Below are 16,705 nucleotides of genomic sequence, written 5' to 3' on the forward strand. Positions count from 1 at the left end.
TCCCCTCACGTATTACCCTCAGGGAACAATACAGAATAAGACAATAATTGTGCAAATACCTTTTATATATAGAATGGAATGGAATGGAATGGAATGGAATGGAATGGAATGGAATAGAATAGAATAGAATAGAATAGAATAGAATAGAATAGAATAGAATAGAATAGAATAGAATAGAATAGAATAGAATAGAATAGAATAGAATAGAATAGAATAGAATAGAATAGAATAGAATAGTTGTTCTAACAGTCAGGAAATTTCTCCTTATTTCTAGGTTGCTTCTCTCCTTGATTAGTTTCCATCTGTTGCATCTTGTCCTGCCTTCAGGTGTTTTGGAGAATAGCTTGACTCCCTCTTCTTTGTGGCAACCCATGAGATACTGGAACACTGCTATCATGTCACCTCTCATCCTTCTCTTCATTAAACTAGATATATCTGATTCTAGCAACCGTTCTTTATAAGTTTTAGCCTCCAGAACCCTGATCATCTTTTTTGCTCTTCTCTTGGAGGTCTTCTAGTCCAACCTCTGCTCAGGCAGAAACCCTATACCATTTCAGACAAATGGTTGTCCAATCTCTTCTTTAAAACTTCCAGTATTGGAGCATTCACAGCTTCTGGAGGCAAATCGTTCTACTGATTAATTATTCTTTCAGGAAACTTCTCCTTAGTTCTAGGTTGCTTCTCTCCTTGGTTAGTTTCCATCCATTCCTTCTTGTCCTGCCCTCAGGTGCTTTGGAGAATAGCTCAACTCCCTCTTCTTTCTGGCAGCTCCATATATCAAGACAAGATGTTGGTGTTCTGTAGTGAAGACTTTGATAGGTAGAGAATTAGGAGAGGAAAAAGGCTGATCTAATGCAAATATTTTATTGCAGCAAAGGGGAAATATTGTACTGGAATATCCTGTCCTTCCTTTTCACCGTCTATGAGATCAACCACAATCCTAAAATGTTGGCCAACATCACCCTGGGTTACATTTTATTGGACAATTATTTTGATGCGAGGAGTACTTCTGAAGCCATGGCAGACCTGCTCTCAACTGGACAGACTAATATTCCAAACTACCACTGTGGGAGGCAGAACAGTTTGCTGGCAATCATTGAAGGGACTCATTCTGATACGTCTAAGCAGATTTCAACCACGTCAGACATCTACAAAATCCCACAGGTATGACGATAATGTCTGGCTGAAAAAAGCATGTATATTGGTCTGAAGTTGGTCTGAAATATATTTGAAGTAGGTTTTGAAATAGGTTTTGAGGTGGTAAGAAGAGACTGGACAACCATTTGTCTGAGATGGTATCGGGTTTCCTGCCTGAACAGGGGGTTGGACTAGAAGACCTCCAAGGTCCCTTCCAACTCTTCTCTTCTCCTCTTCTCTTCTCGCCTAGTCGGGGCAGAAATTGGTTTGCATTTCGAGTCCAACATTATCCATAAGCAAAGATCATAAATCATAAATAAGACTTGAATCCCATATTAATAAAGATACTACAGGCTATAGAGTTCTTGTTGCTAGGAAGCAATATTTGCAGTAGTGTAGGTCAAGTTAAGTGTTTTTAAAAATTCATGTCACCAATCATGATCACAATTTGGATTGTTAAAAGTAAAAGGAAGGAATATAAAGTTGATTTATTTGATTAAAAGAGTATGTTGTTTTCTCTGTTAACCCTTTTCCTCATCAGGACTAAATATCAAGGCTTTAAGTATTTGTTTATAGATAAGTTTTGGGATATGGGGGAAAAGGAATAAATTGTTGTATTTTAAGAAAGTGGATGTTACTAAAAATTGTTTATACTTTTTGCGATGAAGCAGGAGGTCAATTCTTTGTATATTTCCTTTCCTTTACTATATTTTATGTTTTCACTTTTATTTCTAGTTTTTCTTTCCTGCACTTTCTAATTTTTGTATTAGTTTTTATCTTTTAGTGGTTGTTGTTGTTAGTTGCGAAGTCGTGTCCAACCCATCGCGACCCTATGGACAACGTTCCTCCAGGCTTTCCTGTCCTCTACCATCTTCTGGAGTCCATTTAAGCTCACGCCTACTGCTTCAGTGACTCCAGCCACCTCACTCTCTGTCGTCCCCTTCTTCTATTGCCCTCAATCTTTCCCAGCATTAGGCTCTTCTCCAGTGAGTCCTTCCTTCTCATTAGGTGGCCAAAGTATTTGAGTTTTAGCTTCAGGATCTGGCCTTCTAAAGAGCAGTCAGGGTTGATCTCCTCTAGGACTGACCGGTTTGATCGCCTTGCAGTCCAAGGGACTCGCAGGAGTCTTCTCCAGCACCATAGTTCAAAGGCCTCAATTCTTTGGCACTCAGCCTTTCTTATGGTCCAACTTTCACAGCCATACATTGCCACTGGGAAAACCATAGCCTTGACTATACGCACTTTTGTTGACAGGGTGATGTCTCTGATTTTTAGTGTGCTAGATTTGCCATGGCTCTCCTCCCAAGGAGCAAGCGTCTTTTAATTTCTTGGCTACAGTCCCCATTTGCAGTGATCTTGGAGCCCAGGAAAATAAAATCTGTCACTACCTCCATTTCTTCCCCATCTATTTGCCAGGAATTGAGAGGGCCGGATGCCATGATGTTGGTTTTCTTAATGTTAAGTTTCAACCCAAGTTTTGCACTCTCCTTCACCCGCAACAAGAGGCTCTTTAGTTCTACATCCCCCAAAAATGGATGCATGACAACTCAAAGAAATACGGCCAGCCTCAACAAACAGACCAGTGACGCGCTCCATGAGCGGAGTGCAGACACCAACAGTGTAAATGCAATCTCCCCACCCCAGCGTTTCCATCCTGACAACATTGGCAGTTAGCCAATGAAAGCTTGATATTTTCGCAATAAAAACTGTTTGGTTTTTTTATTCCATCCCAGTGTTCGTTTAGTTTGTTAATTTTAACATGCCTGGGTATTCGCATTTTTAATCTTATCAAGGAATACATAAAACAGTATATATTTTTATATACCAAGAATATTGTCTTGCAAATTAGCCCACCATAAAATAGCTAAAAACAGAGTGGCATATACAGTAAGAAGGCAGGGCAGTGTGGCTGAATCTTCACAAACCTCTGTAATATATACTCGGTTTAGCATCTTGAATGAATTCAGAAAACCGGAATTGCCTGGCGCTAATGTCAATTTTTATTTCATATCCACTTACAGCTATGCAGAGTCCAGAAAAAAACACAATAAAATGTAATACATAAATGAACTAGTATCAGCAACGAAACACCTTTATTATCAATGTCTACGGAGATTCTCAGTCATCCAAGTCACGACTGTCCAATAGGTGATTTTTCAAAAGGCAACTGTACTTTCTTGTTTTTCTTTCCTTTTCACTTCCGATCCAAGAGGCTTCTTCAGCTCTGACTGGATGGTGGGGAATGGAAGGATTTACACTCCTTGCTGACCGCTGGTCATTTGCATTCTTTTAGAGAGTCGTTGAGGCCATTTGGAGGTTTGAGGACACTGATAAACCTCCAGGTGGCCTCAACAACTCTCTCCAAGAAATGACCAGCTGTCTGCAAGATGTATAAATCCTTCCACTCCCCCACCGTCCAGTTCAGAGCTGGAGAAGCTTCTTGGATGAGAAGCGAAACATCTTCGAAGAAAAACAAGAAAGTCCAGTTGCCTCGTGAAAAAGCATCTTTGGGGCAACCATGATCTGGATGACTGAGAATCCCCATAGGGATCCGTATGATCTTTTTATTGGGCGTAAAGGAACAGAGGACACGGAAGAGCTTTCACTACTGAACTTTTTCTGCTATGTGAATCCTCTTATGAGAGGTAAGGTGACCGTTCTGACTGAAACTTTTTCCACACTCTAAACATTTGTATGGTTTCTCTCCTGTGTGGGTCCTTCTGTGGCACGTAAGGGAAGAACTCATTATGAAGCGCTTTCCACATTCCAGGCACTGATACGGTTTCTCCCCTGTATGGATCCTTCTGTGGCAAGTAAGAGATGAGCTAATACGGAAGGTTTTTCCGCACTCCAGACATTTATAGGGTTTCTCCCCTGAATGGATCCTTCTATGGTAAGTAAGATCACTGCTGGTGTTGCAACTCTTTCCGCACTCCGTACATTTATACGGTTTTTCGCCCGAGTGGAGCCTTTTGTGAGTGGTAAAGGAAGTCAAGCCATTGAAGCTCTTTCCACACTCTGTGCATTTGTACGGCTTTTCCCCAGTGTGGATCCTTTTATGGGAAGTAAGGTAACTGTTCATACTAAAGCTTTTTCCACACTCCGTGCACTTATACGGCTTCAGCCCGGTGTGGATTGTTTTATGAGATGTAAGGTGACTGTTTTTTCGGAAGCTCTTCCCGCACTCCAGACATTCATATGGTTTCTCTCCAGAATGGATCCGTTTATGGGAAGTAAGATTATTATTCCTACGGAAGCTTTTTCCGCATTCCGTACACTTATATGGTTTTTCTACTGTGTGGATCCTTTTATGGGCATTAAGATTACTGTTCTTGCTGAAGCTTTTCCCACACTCCATGCATTTGTATCTTTTATCCCGAAGGTCAGAGTCTTGGTTTAAATTAAGAGGAAGGTTCCAACTATGCCTTTTTTCATCATTTCTGCAGGCATAAGGAGAGATGAGGGATTTTTCCATGTCTCTATTTAACTGGGTTTCCTTGGGCCTTTCTGGTCCCCACAGATTTCCAAATATCTCTCCTCTGATTTCAGTTTCCATTGATTTTGAAGGCTCTACAGCTTGCTTTGTATAACTCTCAGTCTGTTGTCCACCACCTGCTGGGAACAAAATGAAAGAAGAAAGAAAATTTCATGGTTAAAGTACACATGCAGAATATCTCTATAGAAGTGGCTTGAAAATTTCAGCTCTTCCTACAAGTGAGGAAAATATCAGATGGGAATTTCCCTTAATAAAAAGGTCAGATGAATGAGAATGAGAATGAGAATGAGAATGAGAATGAGAAGAGAAGAGAAGAGAAGAGAAGAGAAGAGAAGAGAAGAGAAGAGAAGAGAAGAGAAGAGAAGAGTTGGAAGGGACCTTGGTGGTCTTTTAGTCCAACCCCCTGCTCAGGCATAAACGCTGTATCACTTCAGACAAATGGTTGTCCAATCTCTTCTTGCCACAAAGGCGAGGGGGTCAATTTATTCTCCAAAGCAACTGATCAAATAGAGAAGCAGCCTGGAATTAAGGAGAAACTTCTAACAGTGAGGACAATTAACCAGTGGAACACTGTTCAACTGATTAATTGTTCTAACTGTCAGGAAATTTCTTCTTAGTTCTAGGTTGCTTCTCTCCTTGATTAGTTTCCATCCGTTGCTTCTTGTCCTGCCTTCAGGTGCTTTGGAGAATAGCTTGACTCCCTCCTCTTTGTGGCAACCTGAGATATTGGAAAACTGCTGTCATGTCACCCCTAGTCCTTCTGTTCATTAAACTAGACATACCCACTTCCATCAACCATTTTTATATGTTTTAACCTCCAGTCCAAATCATCTTTGTTGCTCTTCGCTGCACTCTTTCTAGAGTCACAACATCTTTAATGTGTTCCAATACTATTTGAGCTCAGAGGAGAATTCCTTACCCAAGGAGACCATATTGCTTGCATTTTCCAGCATCACGTCCTTGTATAGAGATTTTTGGTCAAAATTCAACATGGCCCACTCCCCCTCGGAGAACAGCACTGCTATGTCTTCAAAGGTTATGGGCTCCTAACACAGAAAGAAAACATTCCCAATTAATTAATAGCTTCAAGAACGATACTTAGCAATAGCACCTAGACTTATATACCACTTCACAGTGCTTTACAGCCTTCTTCTCTAAGTGGTTTACAGAGTCGGCATATTGCCCCCAACAATCTGGGTCCTCATTTTACCAACCTTGGAAGGATGGAAGGCTGAGTCAGCCTTGAGCTGGTAAGACTCGAACTGCCGAACTGCTGGCAGCAAGCAGTCAGCAGAATCAGCCTGCACTACTACATTCTAACCACTGTGCCGCCACAGATCTTAACTAAAGAAGATATCTGAAGAAAGTTTGTTTTGATCAAAGTCAGGGCCCGGGTAAGCCACAAGGGAGCAATAACACGAAACTTCTTCTTCTAGTCTCAGTCCCTTTTCATCTCATTTTAGAGGAGGATCTGTTACAGGCTTTAATTTTAAATCAAGTCTGACCTGTTGCTAAACAACTCTTAGAATCTTTCCAACTTTCCCTCCATAACCTCAACCCAATGACTGTGCAGAATCTGTGCAGAAGCCATTTTGTGACTGCATTGCTTAGGAATCAACTAACGGCAAGACCTTGCTGCATCAGAGATTAGGGCTCTTCCCCATTGGGAAAATACCGTTTTTCCCCGGAAATAGGACTGGGTCATATTTATTTATTTTTAATAATAATAATAATAATAATAATAATAATAATAATAATAATAATAATAATAATAATAATAATAATAACAACAACAATAAATAATAATAATAATAATAATAATAATAACAACAACAACAATAACAATAACAATAATAATACAGTTGGAAGGGACCTTGGAGGTCATCTAGTCCAACCCCCTGCTCAGGCAGGAAACCTTATACCATTTCAGGCAAATGGCTGTCCAGTCTCTTCTTAAAAACCTCCAGTGTTGGAGCATTCACCATTTTGCCTCCAAAAGAGGTAACAGGTCTTATTTTGGGGGGATGTCTTTTATACTCACCTCTGGCACTGACAGCCCCGCCCAGCTGGCCCACTTCTTCTGGGGCCAAAGGAGCAACTTCATTCTGCAGCTGCATTCCGGCCTCCATTTTGCAGTCAGGCCTTTCCAGAAGGCCTATGCAGCCAAGTACCGAGCTATGGATTCACTTCAGAGGTCTTGCAGAACCAAACTATGGATTGAATCCATAGCTTGGTTCCTGGCTGCAGAGGTCTTCTGGAAAGGGGCCTGTGACTGAGAAATGCAGGCCTGACTGAAGAAGATGCCGCAGAAGAAATGGGGTGGTGAGGAGAGGCCTGGCTGCCAGGTAAGTGGGAGCAGGGCGCGGGGGGCCGCTGTACAATCCCACCCCAGCTTGATTTGTAGGTGTGTGCCTCACCCCAAAACTAGGGCTTATTTTGGGTGTAGGCCTTCCTTTCGGTGAAACAGGGTAGTTTCTTCAATGAATTGCTCAGAGCACTGTGGATGACAAGTGAACTAGTCAATGAACTTCACTGAACACCGACACAAAGTTGTTGGGAGATCTCCTCCAGGTAGTAGCAAGAGTCCCATAACTCTGCAGATGACTTAACCATCCTAATGGCTTTTCCCATCAGAGCAATGGAAGCTTCTCACGATCCAAAAAAGCAAGCTAGATGGAGCTAATAAAATAAAGGAGATAGCATTGGAAGTGAGATTTGAACTATTAAAGATGGAATAGGATTCCCTTTGAAGAAATGATATAGTGTGGTGTCTCCCTTGGGTGACTCCTGAGATTCCTCCTCAGATTAATAATAATAATAATAATAATAATAATAATAATAATAATAATAATAATAATAATAATAATAATAATAATAATATAAAGTTGGAAGGGACCTTGGAGGTCATCTAGTCCAACCCCTTGCTCAGGCAGTAAACCCTATACCATTTCAGACAAATGGCTGTCCAGTCTCTTCTTAAAAACCTCCAGTGTTGGAGCATTCACCACTTCTGGAGGCAGGTTGTTCCCCTGGTTAATTGTTCTAACAGTCAAGAAATTTCTCCTTAGTTCTAGGTTGCTTCTCTCCTTGACTAATTTCCATCCGTTGCTTCTTGTCCTGCTTTCAGGTGCTTTGGAGAATAGCTTGATTCCCTCTTCTTTGGGGCAGCCCCTGAGATATTGGAACACTGCTATCATGTCACCCCTCACCCTTCTCTTCATTAAACTACACATACCCAATTCCAGCAACCGTTCCCTATATGTTTTAGCCTCCAGCCCCCTAATCATCTTGGTTGCTCTTCTCTGTACCCTTTCTAGAGTCTCGACATGTTTTTTACATCGTGGTGACCAAAACTGGATGCAGTATTCCAGGTGTGGCATTGTAAAGTGGTATTAGTACTTCACTTGATCTTGATTCTATCCTTCTGTTAATGCAGCCTAGCACTGTGTTGGCTTTTTTGGTAGCTGCAGCACACTGCTGGCTCATATTGAAGTGATTGTCTACTAAGACTCCGAGATCCCTCTCACAGTTACTACTATTGAGCAAGGTACCACCTATACTATACCTATGCATTTGATTTTTCCTGCCTAAATGTAGAACCTTACTTTTTTCACCATTGAATTTCATTTTGTTAGATAGTGCCCAGTGTTCGAGTCTGTCCAGATCCTTCTGTATCTTAAGCCTATCTCCTGGAGTATTGGCTATTCCTGCCAGCTTGGTGTCGTCTGCAAATTTGATGAGTTCCCCATCTATCCCCTCATCCAAATCATTAATGAAGATATTGAAGAGCACTGGGCCCAGAACAGAGCCCTGGGGCACCCCACTACACACTTCCTTCCATGTAGATGCAGTTCCATTGAGGACCACACGCTGAGTACGGCCTGTCAGCCAGCTACGAATCCATCTGGTGGTAGTGCTATCTAACCCACATTTTTCTATCTTATCAAGTAGTAGGTTGTGATCTACTTTATCAAATGCCTTACTGAAGTCCAAGTAAATTATATCTACAGCGTTCCTCTGGTCCACTAATTTTGTCACTTGGTCAAAGAATGTAATAAGATTTGTCTGGCATGATGTCGGCTCAGGGGAGGTTGAGCCCATTCCTGGCATGTCAGCAACTGTTGAATGATGGCTCTGAACCGCTGTCCAAAAGTGATTTGAGGAGGCTTCAGCTGGGGAAAGTTTGTAGCTGCCGACAGCCAGCAAAAAGGAGGAAGAACTGCCTCTGCATCTGATCTGAGAACACACAGGGCAGAGAAAAGGCAGGAGCAGAGAAGGTCAGCCAGACTACTTGAGAGGAGATGGCCTCGCCCGTCTTGATGGGCTGCACCAGAAAGCTGGCTATTTATCACAGCAGACAGATGGGGGTGTTGCTGGAAACAATGTGTTGATTTTCTAGCTGTATGTTTGGTCATCTTGATTCCTGCTTCACTCTGGACTGACACCGTGTTTGGAATTGTGTCTTGGAGACACTGAGCTTTTCTTGCCATGTGAGCTCTGTTGTGTGTACTGTAGATTTAAGTTTTTCCTGGTGGAGTCATTTTGTTTGAGCAACTTTTAATTGCTTTGTGGACTATTAGGCCATTGCCCTGTGGACCCATGTTGGCCAGCTTGTGGCTGGACTTCATTGTGACAGTTCTGGGTTTTGGTGAAGGGGATCACTGGGGCAGAGGTTGGCAACCCGCGACTCTGGAGCCGCATGGGGCTCTTTCAGCCTTCTCCTGCAGCTCCCAGTCGTCCTGGCAAGCTTATTGGGCGGGGCTCCTGCCTTTGCTGCATCTCCACAGGAAGCAGCAGAAAGTAGCAGCTCCAGCCTAATAAGAATGTGTGCAAGCTTGTTGGAGAACAGAGTGAAGCCAGCTTGCCAGGTGAGCAGATCGGAGAGAGAGAGAGAGAGAGAGAGAGGGAGGGAGAGAAAGAGAGGGAGAGAGAAAACTCATGCACAGCAGCCTCTATTTCTTTTTTAATTAAACTCTGCTCTTTGAGTGTTTAAGGTTGCCGACCCCTGTGCTGGGGAATATTAATACACTTACTAATCCACAGTTACGTGTGCATGCGTGTGAGTGAGTGGGGCAGCACACATTGGTACTAGAAGGTCTTCCCCCTACCTGAGTTGGAAGTGCAATCACTGCTCCTTTTCCACCAGAAAGAAGAGATGTTTCCACACCTAGTATCATCGCTGTTCTGTTTGCTGAGAGAAAGAGATTAAAAAAAGTAATTACATGTTTTAAAAAAATCTATCACAGAGTCTGTTTGGTTGGGTGGTTAAGGCACCAGGCTAGGAACCGGGAGATCGTGAGTTCTAGTCCTGCCTTAGCCATGAAAGCCAGCTGGGTGACCTTGGGCCAGTCACTCTCTCTCAGCCCAGTCCACCTCACCGGACTGGTGTTGTAGGGAAAATAGGAAGAAGGTGTGTGGAATATGTTCACCGCCTCAGTTATTTCTAAAAATAATAAAGGTGGGATATAAATAAAATAAATAATAAAGCTGAATACAATGGCCTTCTTACATACAGAGCTAAAGTTCAGGTAGTCCTCGATTTATGACAATTGAGCCCAAAATTTCTGTCATTAAGGGAGACATTTGTTAAGTGAGCTTTGCCCCATTTTACAACCTTCCTTGCCATAATTGTTAAAGTGAATCACTGCAGTTGTTAAGTTAGTAACACGGGTGTAATATGCATCTGGCTTCCCCATTGATTTTAGCTTGTCAGAGGGTCGCAAAAAGATGATCACATGACCCCCTGGGGACCCAGCAACCGTCATAAATATGAGTCGGTTGCCAAGCATCCAGATTGGATGGCCATTTGTCTGAAATGGTGTAGGGTTTCCTGCCTGAGCAGGGGGTTGGACTAGAAGAACTCTAAGGTCCCTTCCAACATTATTATTATTATTATTACTATTATTATTAATAATAATAATAAATTCTATTCTATTCTATTCTATTCTATTCTATTCTATTCTATTCTATTCTATTCTATTCTATTCATCTAAACAAAGAATAGAACAACAGAGATGGAAGGGATCTTAGAGGTCGTCTAGTCCAACCCCCTGCTCAGGGAGGAAATCCTATACCATTTCAGACAAATGGTTGTCCAATCTCTTCTTAAAACTTCCAGTGTTGGAGCATTCAGTTTCTGGAGGAAACTTGTTCCACTGATTAATTGTTCTAACTGTCAGAAATTTTCTCCTTAGCTCCAGCTTGCTTTTCTCCTTGATTGGTTTCCATCCGTTGCTTCTTGTCCTGCCTTCAGGTGCTTTGGAGAATAGCTTGACTCCCTCTTCTTTGTGGCAACCCCTGAGATATTGGAACACGGTTTTTTTTTAAAATCCCATTTATATCCGGTTATCATGTCACCCCAAGCTCATGAATACCTCAGGCAGTACAGACTCTTCAGGTCTGTTGCATCAGAAGAACCTTCCTTTACCTGAAAATGGGTCCAGAAATGGTGTCTTCTGGGAGATGCCACCAAAGACCAGCTCCTGAGGATATTTATTATAGCGTTCAATTGTCACCTCCCTGAAAGGCTCCTGAGTCTAAAACAATAGTCAGGGAGAAAAAGGAACAGTGTATTAATGCCCAGTGCTTCCAACACCCCACTCTCCCTTCAAAATAGGGGCTGTACTCTTCAGATGCCCTCAGAAAGATTCCAGAACAGACAACAGAATATTTAAAGCGGAAATTATAATTGGAGATAGAGGTCCCACAGGTGCTTTTTCCAGAGGCAACTAGACTTTTCATTTTTGACATAGATGGCCTCTTTGACCCTTCTTTCAAGCCAGCGTTCCTCTCTGTCCAAAATGTGGACTTTACTGTGTTCGAAAGAGTGGCCTTTGCCTTTTAAATGCAGATGGACTGCTGAATCTTGCCCTGATGGGTTTTTTCTCCTATGTTATGGCATGCATTTATGAAGTGGTTGTTTTGTTTCCCCAATGTACAGATCTGCACATGGCTCACTGCATTGTACTGAATATACCACTTTGCTCAGTTTGTGTCTGGGTATTTTATCCTTGGGGTGGACAAGCCTTGGTGTATTCTTGGGTGCACATATAAGGCCATCTATGTCAAAACTGAACAGCTTGTTCTCAATAGAAGGAGAGGGATACGACATCACCTATCTCCAGTCTACAACACTGTCCTTTCAGCAGTTCCAAGAAGGCTCCACATCCATTTGCACCACTTGGGTGACCCTGAGGACACAGATAAACCTCCAAGTGGCCTCAACAACTCTCTAAAAGAATGCAAATGACCAGCTCTCTGTAAGGAGTATAAATCCTTCCATTCCCCTCCATCCAGTCAGAGCTGAAGAAGCTTCTTGGATGAGAAGCAAAAACATCTTCAAAGAAAAACAAGGTAGTCCATTTGCCTCTTGAAAAAACATTTTGGGGACAACCATGGCCTGGATGACTGAGAATCTCCATAGACAATTAGTTACAGAAGGGAAGCATTTAAACGTTGAGTAACATTATTTCCCATAATTACATCTTTCGGCGTGATACGGACTCACCTGCAGCTTCTTCTCCTCTGCCTGGCTCAGGAGAAAGCCTTCTGCCAGAGCCACCGCCTGGGAGCAGGTCTCTGCTCCACATTCCCTCACCCAGCTGGCCATTTCTGGAGGAAGGACAGCCAGGAATTGCTCCAGGACCAGAAGGTCCAGCATCTGAGCCTTCGTGTGTTTTTCTAATTTTAGCCATTGACGGTAAATATGGTGGAGTCGGCTACAAAGTTCTCGGGTCCCGTCAGCCTCTTGGTAGCCGAATTCCTTGAAAGAGTGAATTTGTAGAACCCCATTGGTAGTTTCCCCTTCCAGGATGTATTGATTGCTTTTTTCCATGAATTTCCCAGCAGTTTCATTCAAGGCAACACTGGGGGCTTCTTCTTTCCTTGCTGTGCTTAAATGCTGTTCTGGTCAAATTGAAAGGACTTTACCGATCTGCAAAACACTTTTCATTGATAGCAGGATGGCAGGAAGAACTGCCCTGTGCTATCTCTGGAGACGAGGATTTTTCTTCCTGGAAAACTGGAAACTTTGCACACAACCAGAGGTCTCTTCAACAACCGAGCTAAGGGAAAAAGGAAACAAAGCATTTAAAAAAGCATTAATGGTTGATCAGACGGTCGGCAGTTTGGCAGGTCAAATACCGAGTGCCGCGTAGCAGAGTGAGCGCCTGTTACTCGTCCCAGCTTCTGCCAACCTAGCAGTTCGAAAGCACGTAAAAATGCAAGTAGAAAAATAGGGACCACTACGGTGGGAAGGTAACAGCGTTCCATGCGCCTTTGGCGTCTAGTCATGCCGGCCACATGACCACGGAGAGGTCCTTGGACAAGCGCTGGCTCTTCGGCTTTGAAACGGAGATGAGCACCGGCCCCTAGAGTTGGAAACGACTAGCACGCATGTGCGGGGGAACCTTTACCTTTAGAGTAGAGAATAGAATAGAATAGAATAGAATAGAATAGAATAGAATAGAATAGAATAGAATAGAATAGAATAGAATAGAATAGAATAGAATAGAATAGAATAGAATAAGACTAGGAAGGGACCTTGGAGGTCTTCCTGTCCAACCCCCTGCTGAGGCAGGAAACTGTATACCATTTCAGACAAACGGTTGTCCAATCTCTACTTAAAAACTTCCTGTGTTGGGAGCATTCACAGCTTCTGGAGGCAAGTTGTTCCACTGATTAAGTGTTCTAACTTATAGCCCTATTATATTGATACTCCTTGTCTTACAACAGCTGATTTACTGACTGTTTGAAGTTACAGCATCACTGAAAAAAAGTGACATGGCTATTTTTCCCACGGACGACTGATTGTTCTAAATGTCAGGAAAATTTCTCTTTAGTTCTAGCTTGCTTCTCTCTTTGATTAGTTTCTTCTTGTCCTGCCTTCAGGTGCTTTGGAGAATAGGTGGACCGCCTCTTCTTTGTGGAAACCCCGGAGATATTGACACACTGCTATCCTGTCATCCCTAGTCCTTCTTTTCATTAAAGTAGACATACCCAATTCCAGCAATTGTTCCTTATATGTTTTAGCCTCCAGTCCCGATCATCTTTGTTGCTCTACTGCACGGGTGTCAAAATTGCCACGTCACATGATGTATCGCGACGTATGTTATATGTATGTACTCACACACACACACAAACACACACACACACACATACTCATACATAACACATATTTACATATAAAAAGGTAAAGGTTCCCCCGCACATGCGTGCTAGTCGTTTCTGACTCTAGGGGCCGGTGCTCATCTCCGTTTCAAAGCCGAAGAGCCAGCGTTTGTCCGAGGACGTCTCCGGGGTCATGGCTTGGGTCCGGGATATCTGAGGGAACACCTGCTGCCGGCATCAAGTTCCCTTCGTCCAGTGCGCTCCCACAGGGAGGGTCTTCTCAGGGTGCCACCGGTAAGAGATTGCCGGCGGGTAACACCCAGGGATAGGGCCTTCTCAGTGGGGGCGCCTGCCCTTTGGAACCAGCTGCCAGTGGAGCTGAGGACTGCCCCCGACCTCCGTTCATTCTGCCGGGGCCTGAAGACCTGGCTCTTCGAGCTCTCTGGCCCAGGCTGAGGATTAATTTATTTTAATTGGGGTTTTATTTATACAGGGATAAATTTAATCTTTTTTAAACTTGGTTTTTAACTTTTGTATTTTTGGTTTTTAATTACCCTTTAAACCGCCCTGAGTCCTTCGGGAAAGGGCAGTATATAAATGTAATAAAATAAAAATAAATAAAATAAAATGTGGCCGGCATGACTAGATGCCAAAGGCACACGGAACGCTGTTACCTTCCCACCATAGTGGTCCCTATTTTTCTACTTGCATTTTTACGAGCATTCGAACTGCTAGGTTGGCAGAAGCTGGGATGAGTAACAGGCGCTCACTCTGTTACGCGGCACTCGGGATTCGACCTGCCAAACTGCCAACCTTCTGATCGACAAGCTCAGCATCCTAACCCACTGAGCCACCGTGTCCCTATATACATATACACATATACAATCAGAGCACACCTCCACCCCATCAGAACACAGCCAAGCCTCCACCCACAGAACACACCCCCTCTGGCAGTTTAAAAAAGAAGAAAAAACAGCCACTATCACACACTTCTCCCAGAAGAACGAAGCTGAAGTCACCAGCCTGAGGGTGACGGATGAGATTTCGTCGAAACGTTGCCCTGATACCTCCAATTCTACGTGGGGAAAAACCCGAATGACCAAAGATCTACATACACATATACATATACATAAGTAAAGGTAAAGGTTCCCCCGCACATGCGTGCTAGTCGTTTCCGACTCTAGGGGTCATGTGGCCGGCATGACTAGATGCCAAAGGTGCACAGAGCGCTGTTACCTTCCCAAGGTAGTGGTCCCTATTTTTCTACTTGCATTTTTATGTGCTTTCGAACTGCTAGGTTGGCAGAAGCTGCGACAAGTAGCAGGCGCTCACTCTGCTACGTGGCACTCGGGATTCGACCCGCCAAACTGCCGACCTTCTGATCGACAAGCTCAGCGTCCTAGCCCACTAAGCCACCGCGTCTCCTATACATATACATATACATATACACATGATAGACAGACTGATGATATAGGTAGCTGGGTATGTAGGTAGGTAGGTAGATAGATGATAGATAGATAGATAGATAGATAGATAGATAGATAGATAGATAGATAGATAGATAGATAGATGATAGATAGATAGATAGATAGATAGATAGATAGATAGATAGATAGATAGATAGATAGATGATAGACTTTCTATTGACAGTAGGCAACGGATTTTCATTTTTAATGTGGGCCAGTGTGCTCCTATTAAAAATAAATGTCAATAAAGGTTGTCTCATCTCCTTGTCTACCTCCACCACCATCCCCGCCCCGCCTTTGCTCGCCCCCCCCGCCCCCCCCCCAATTTTGCTCTAAGGCTGCAAGGGCGAATGCCTCCAACCTTGCAAGCAATTGCAAAAGCGGCTTTGCAAAAGGAAAGCTTCTTCGCGTGACACGAAGAGGGAAAAGGGAGCGCAAACTCCAGCCTCACCCTGGCAAACGCCAAAGCCTCCGATCTCCAAAGCCAAGCGCTCAGCCAAGGATCCGCGCTCCGAGCTCTTCGGAGCTAGAGAGCAACGCAAACTCCCCGGCCAGCCTCCTCTCGTCCTCCAAGAAAGGGTTAAAGGGAGAGAGTGCTGCTTCCTAGAAGGGGCACGCTCGGGGCTGGGATTTCCCCCCCCCCCCTTGACCGTGCTGGCGTGGGATCCTCCGGGCTCATTGCTACAGGCTGTCCTGGATTTTAGGGGGGGTGGGGGAGCCTCTTTGCAGGAGATCCTCCGTTTAGTGCAGGGGTCTTCAAACTTGGCCCTTTTATGACTTGTGGACTTCAAGTCCCAGAATTCCTCAGCCACCATACCTAGCTGAGGAATTCTGGGAGTTGAAGTCCACAAGCCATAAAAGGTTTGAAGACCCCTGGTTTAGTGGGTTCCCTGTGCACAGCCACCACACGCTAACACGGGATTTGGTTTAGGAATCATCCAGTCTCTTCTTAAAAACTTCCAGTATTGGAGCATTCACCCCTTCTGGAGGCAGGTTGTTCCACTGGTTAATTGTTCTCACTGTCAGGAAGTTTCTCCTTAGTTCCAGGTTGCTTCTCTCCTTGATGTGTTTCCATCTGTTGCTTCTTGTCCTGCCTTTGGGTGCTTTGGAGGATAGCTTGACCCCCTCTTCTTTGTTGCAACCCGAGAGATTGGAACACTACTATCGTGTCACATCTTGTCCTTCTCATACCCAGGGCTTTTTTTCTCATAGAACGCTCAGAACGGAGTTCCGGCACTTTTTTTGGATGGAACCTTGTAGGGTAGTGTGAGATTTAAAAACCCAAAATTTGATACTCACAACTCAAAGACAAGTCTGGTTAACAAAAACAAAGATTTATTGAAAAGAAATTGAAAATAAGAAAGTAAGAAAGAAAGAAAGCATTTGCAAACGCGGCCTCTTAGACCCTTCCTAAGTTGGATTGGGTTCTAAGAGCGCGCTGAGCAAGTTTCAAAGTAGGCATTTTATACTCTTTCAGGATACATGCCATTCCTAAGAA

General features: G+C 43.5%; 1 protein-coding gene across 2 annotated transcripts; it reads right to left on the bottom strand.

Annotated features, from left to right (window-relative positions):
• Nucleotides 1–3,120: 3,120 nt before the first annotated feature.
• LOC310635906 (zinc finger protein 75D-like) lies at nucleotides 3,121–15,758 on the bottom strand. Of its 2 annotated transcripts, none has more exons than XM_083355277.1 (6): nucleotides 15,659–15,758; nucleotides 12,141–12,696; nucleotides 11,061–11,169; nucleotides 9,742–9,824; nucleotides 5,553–5,679; nucleotides 3,121–4,749 (listed from the first exon to the last, which is right to left on the bottom strand). In XM_083355277.1, the coding sequence occupies exons 2-6, from the start codon at nucleotides 12,465–12,467 to the stop codon at nucleotides 3,743–3,745; spliced, it is 1,653 nt and encodes a 550-aa protein (XP_083211403.1). In that variant the 5' UTR covers nucleotides 12,468–12,696; nucleotides 15,659–15,758; the 3' UTR covers nucleotides 3,121–3,742. The 2 variants fall into 2 exon arrangements, with proteins under 2 accessions (XP_083211403.1, XP_083211402.1); XM_083355276.1 differs by having other exon boundaries at nucleotides 3,121–4,752.
• Nucleotides 15,759–16,705: the final 947 nt, after the last annotated feature.

Source organism: Vipera ursinii, assembly GCF_947247035.1.
Source record: "Vipera ursinii genome assembly, chromosome: 2".
Taxonomy (NCBI): Eukaryota; Metazoa; Chordata; class Lepidosauria; order Squamata; family Viperidae; genus Vipera; species Vipera ursinii.

What these genes read in the sequence shown, in the direction of transcription:
- LOC310635906 (XM_083355276.1), bottom strand. Translation starts at nt 12,467, where the DNA reads ATGGAAAAAAGCAATCAATACATCCTGGAAGGGGAAACTACCAATGGG. An exon ending in CAGAGGAGAAGAAGCTGCAG is followed by an intron (nt 11,170 to 12,140) that starts GTGAGTCCGTAT and finishes CTATTGTTTTAG; the next exon opens with ACTCAGGAGCCTTTCAGGGA. An exon ending in TGATTGCACTTCCAACTCAG is followed by an intron (nt 5,680 to 9,741) that starts GTAGGGGGAAGA and finishes TTTCTGTGTTAG; the next exon opens with GAGCCCATAACCTTTGAAGA.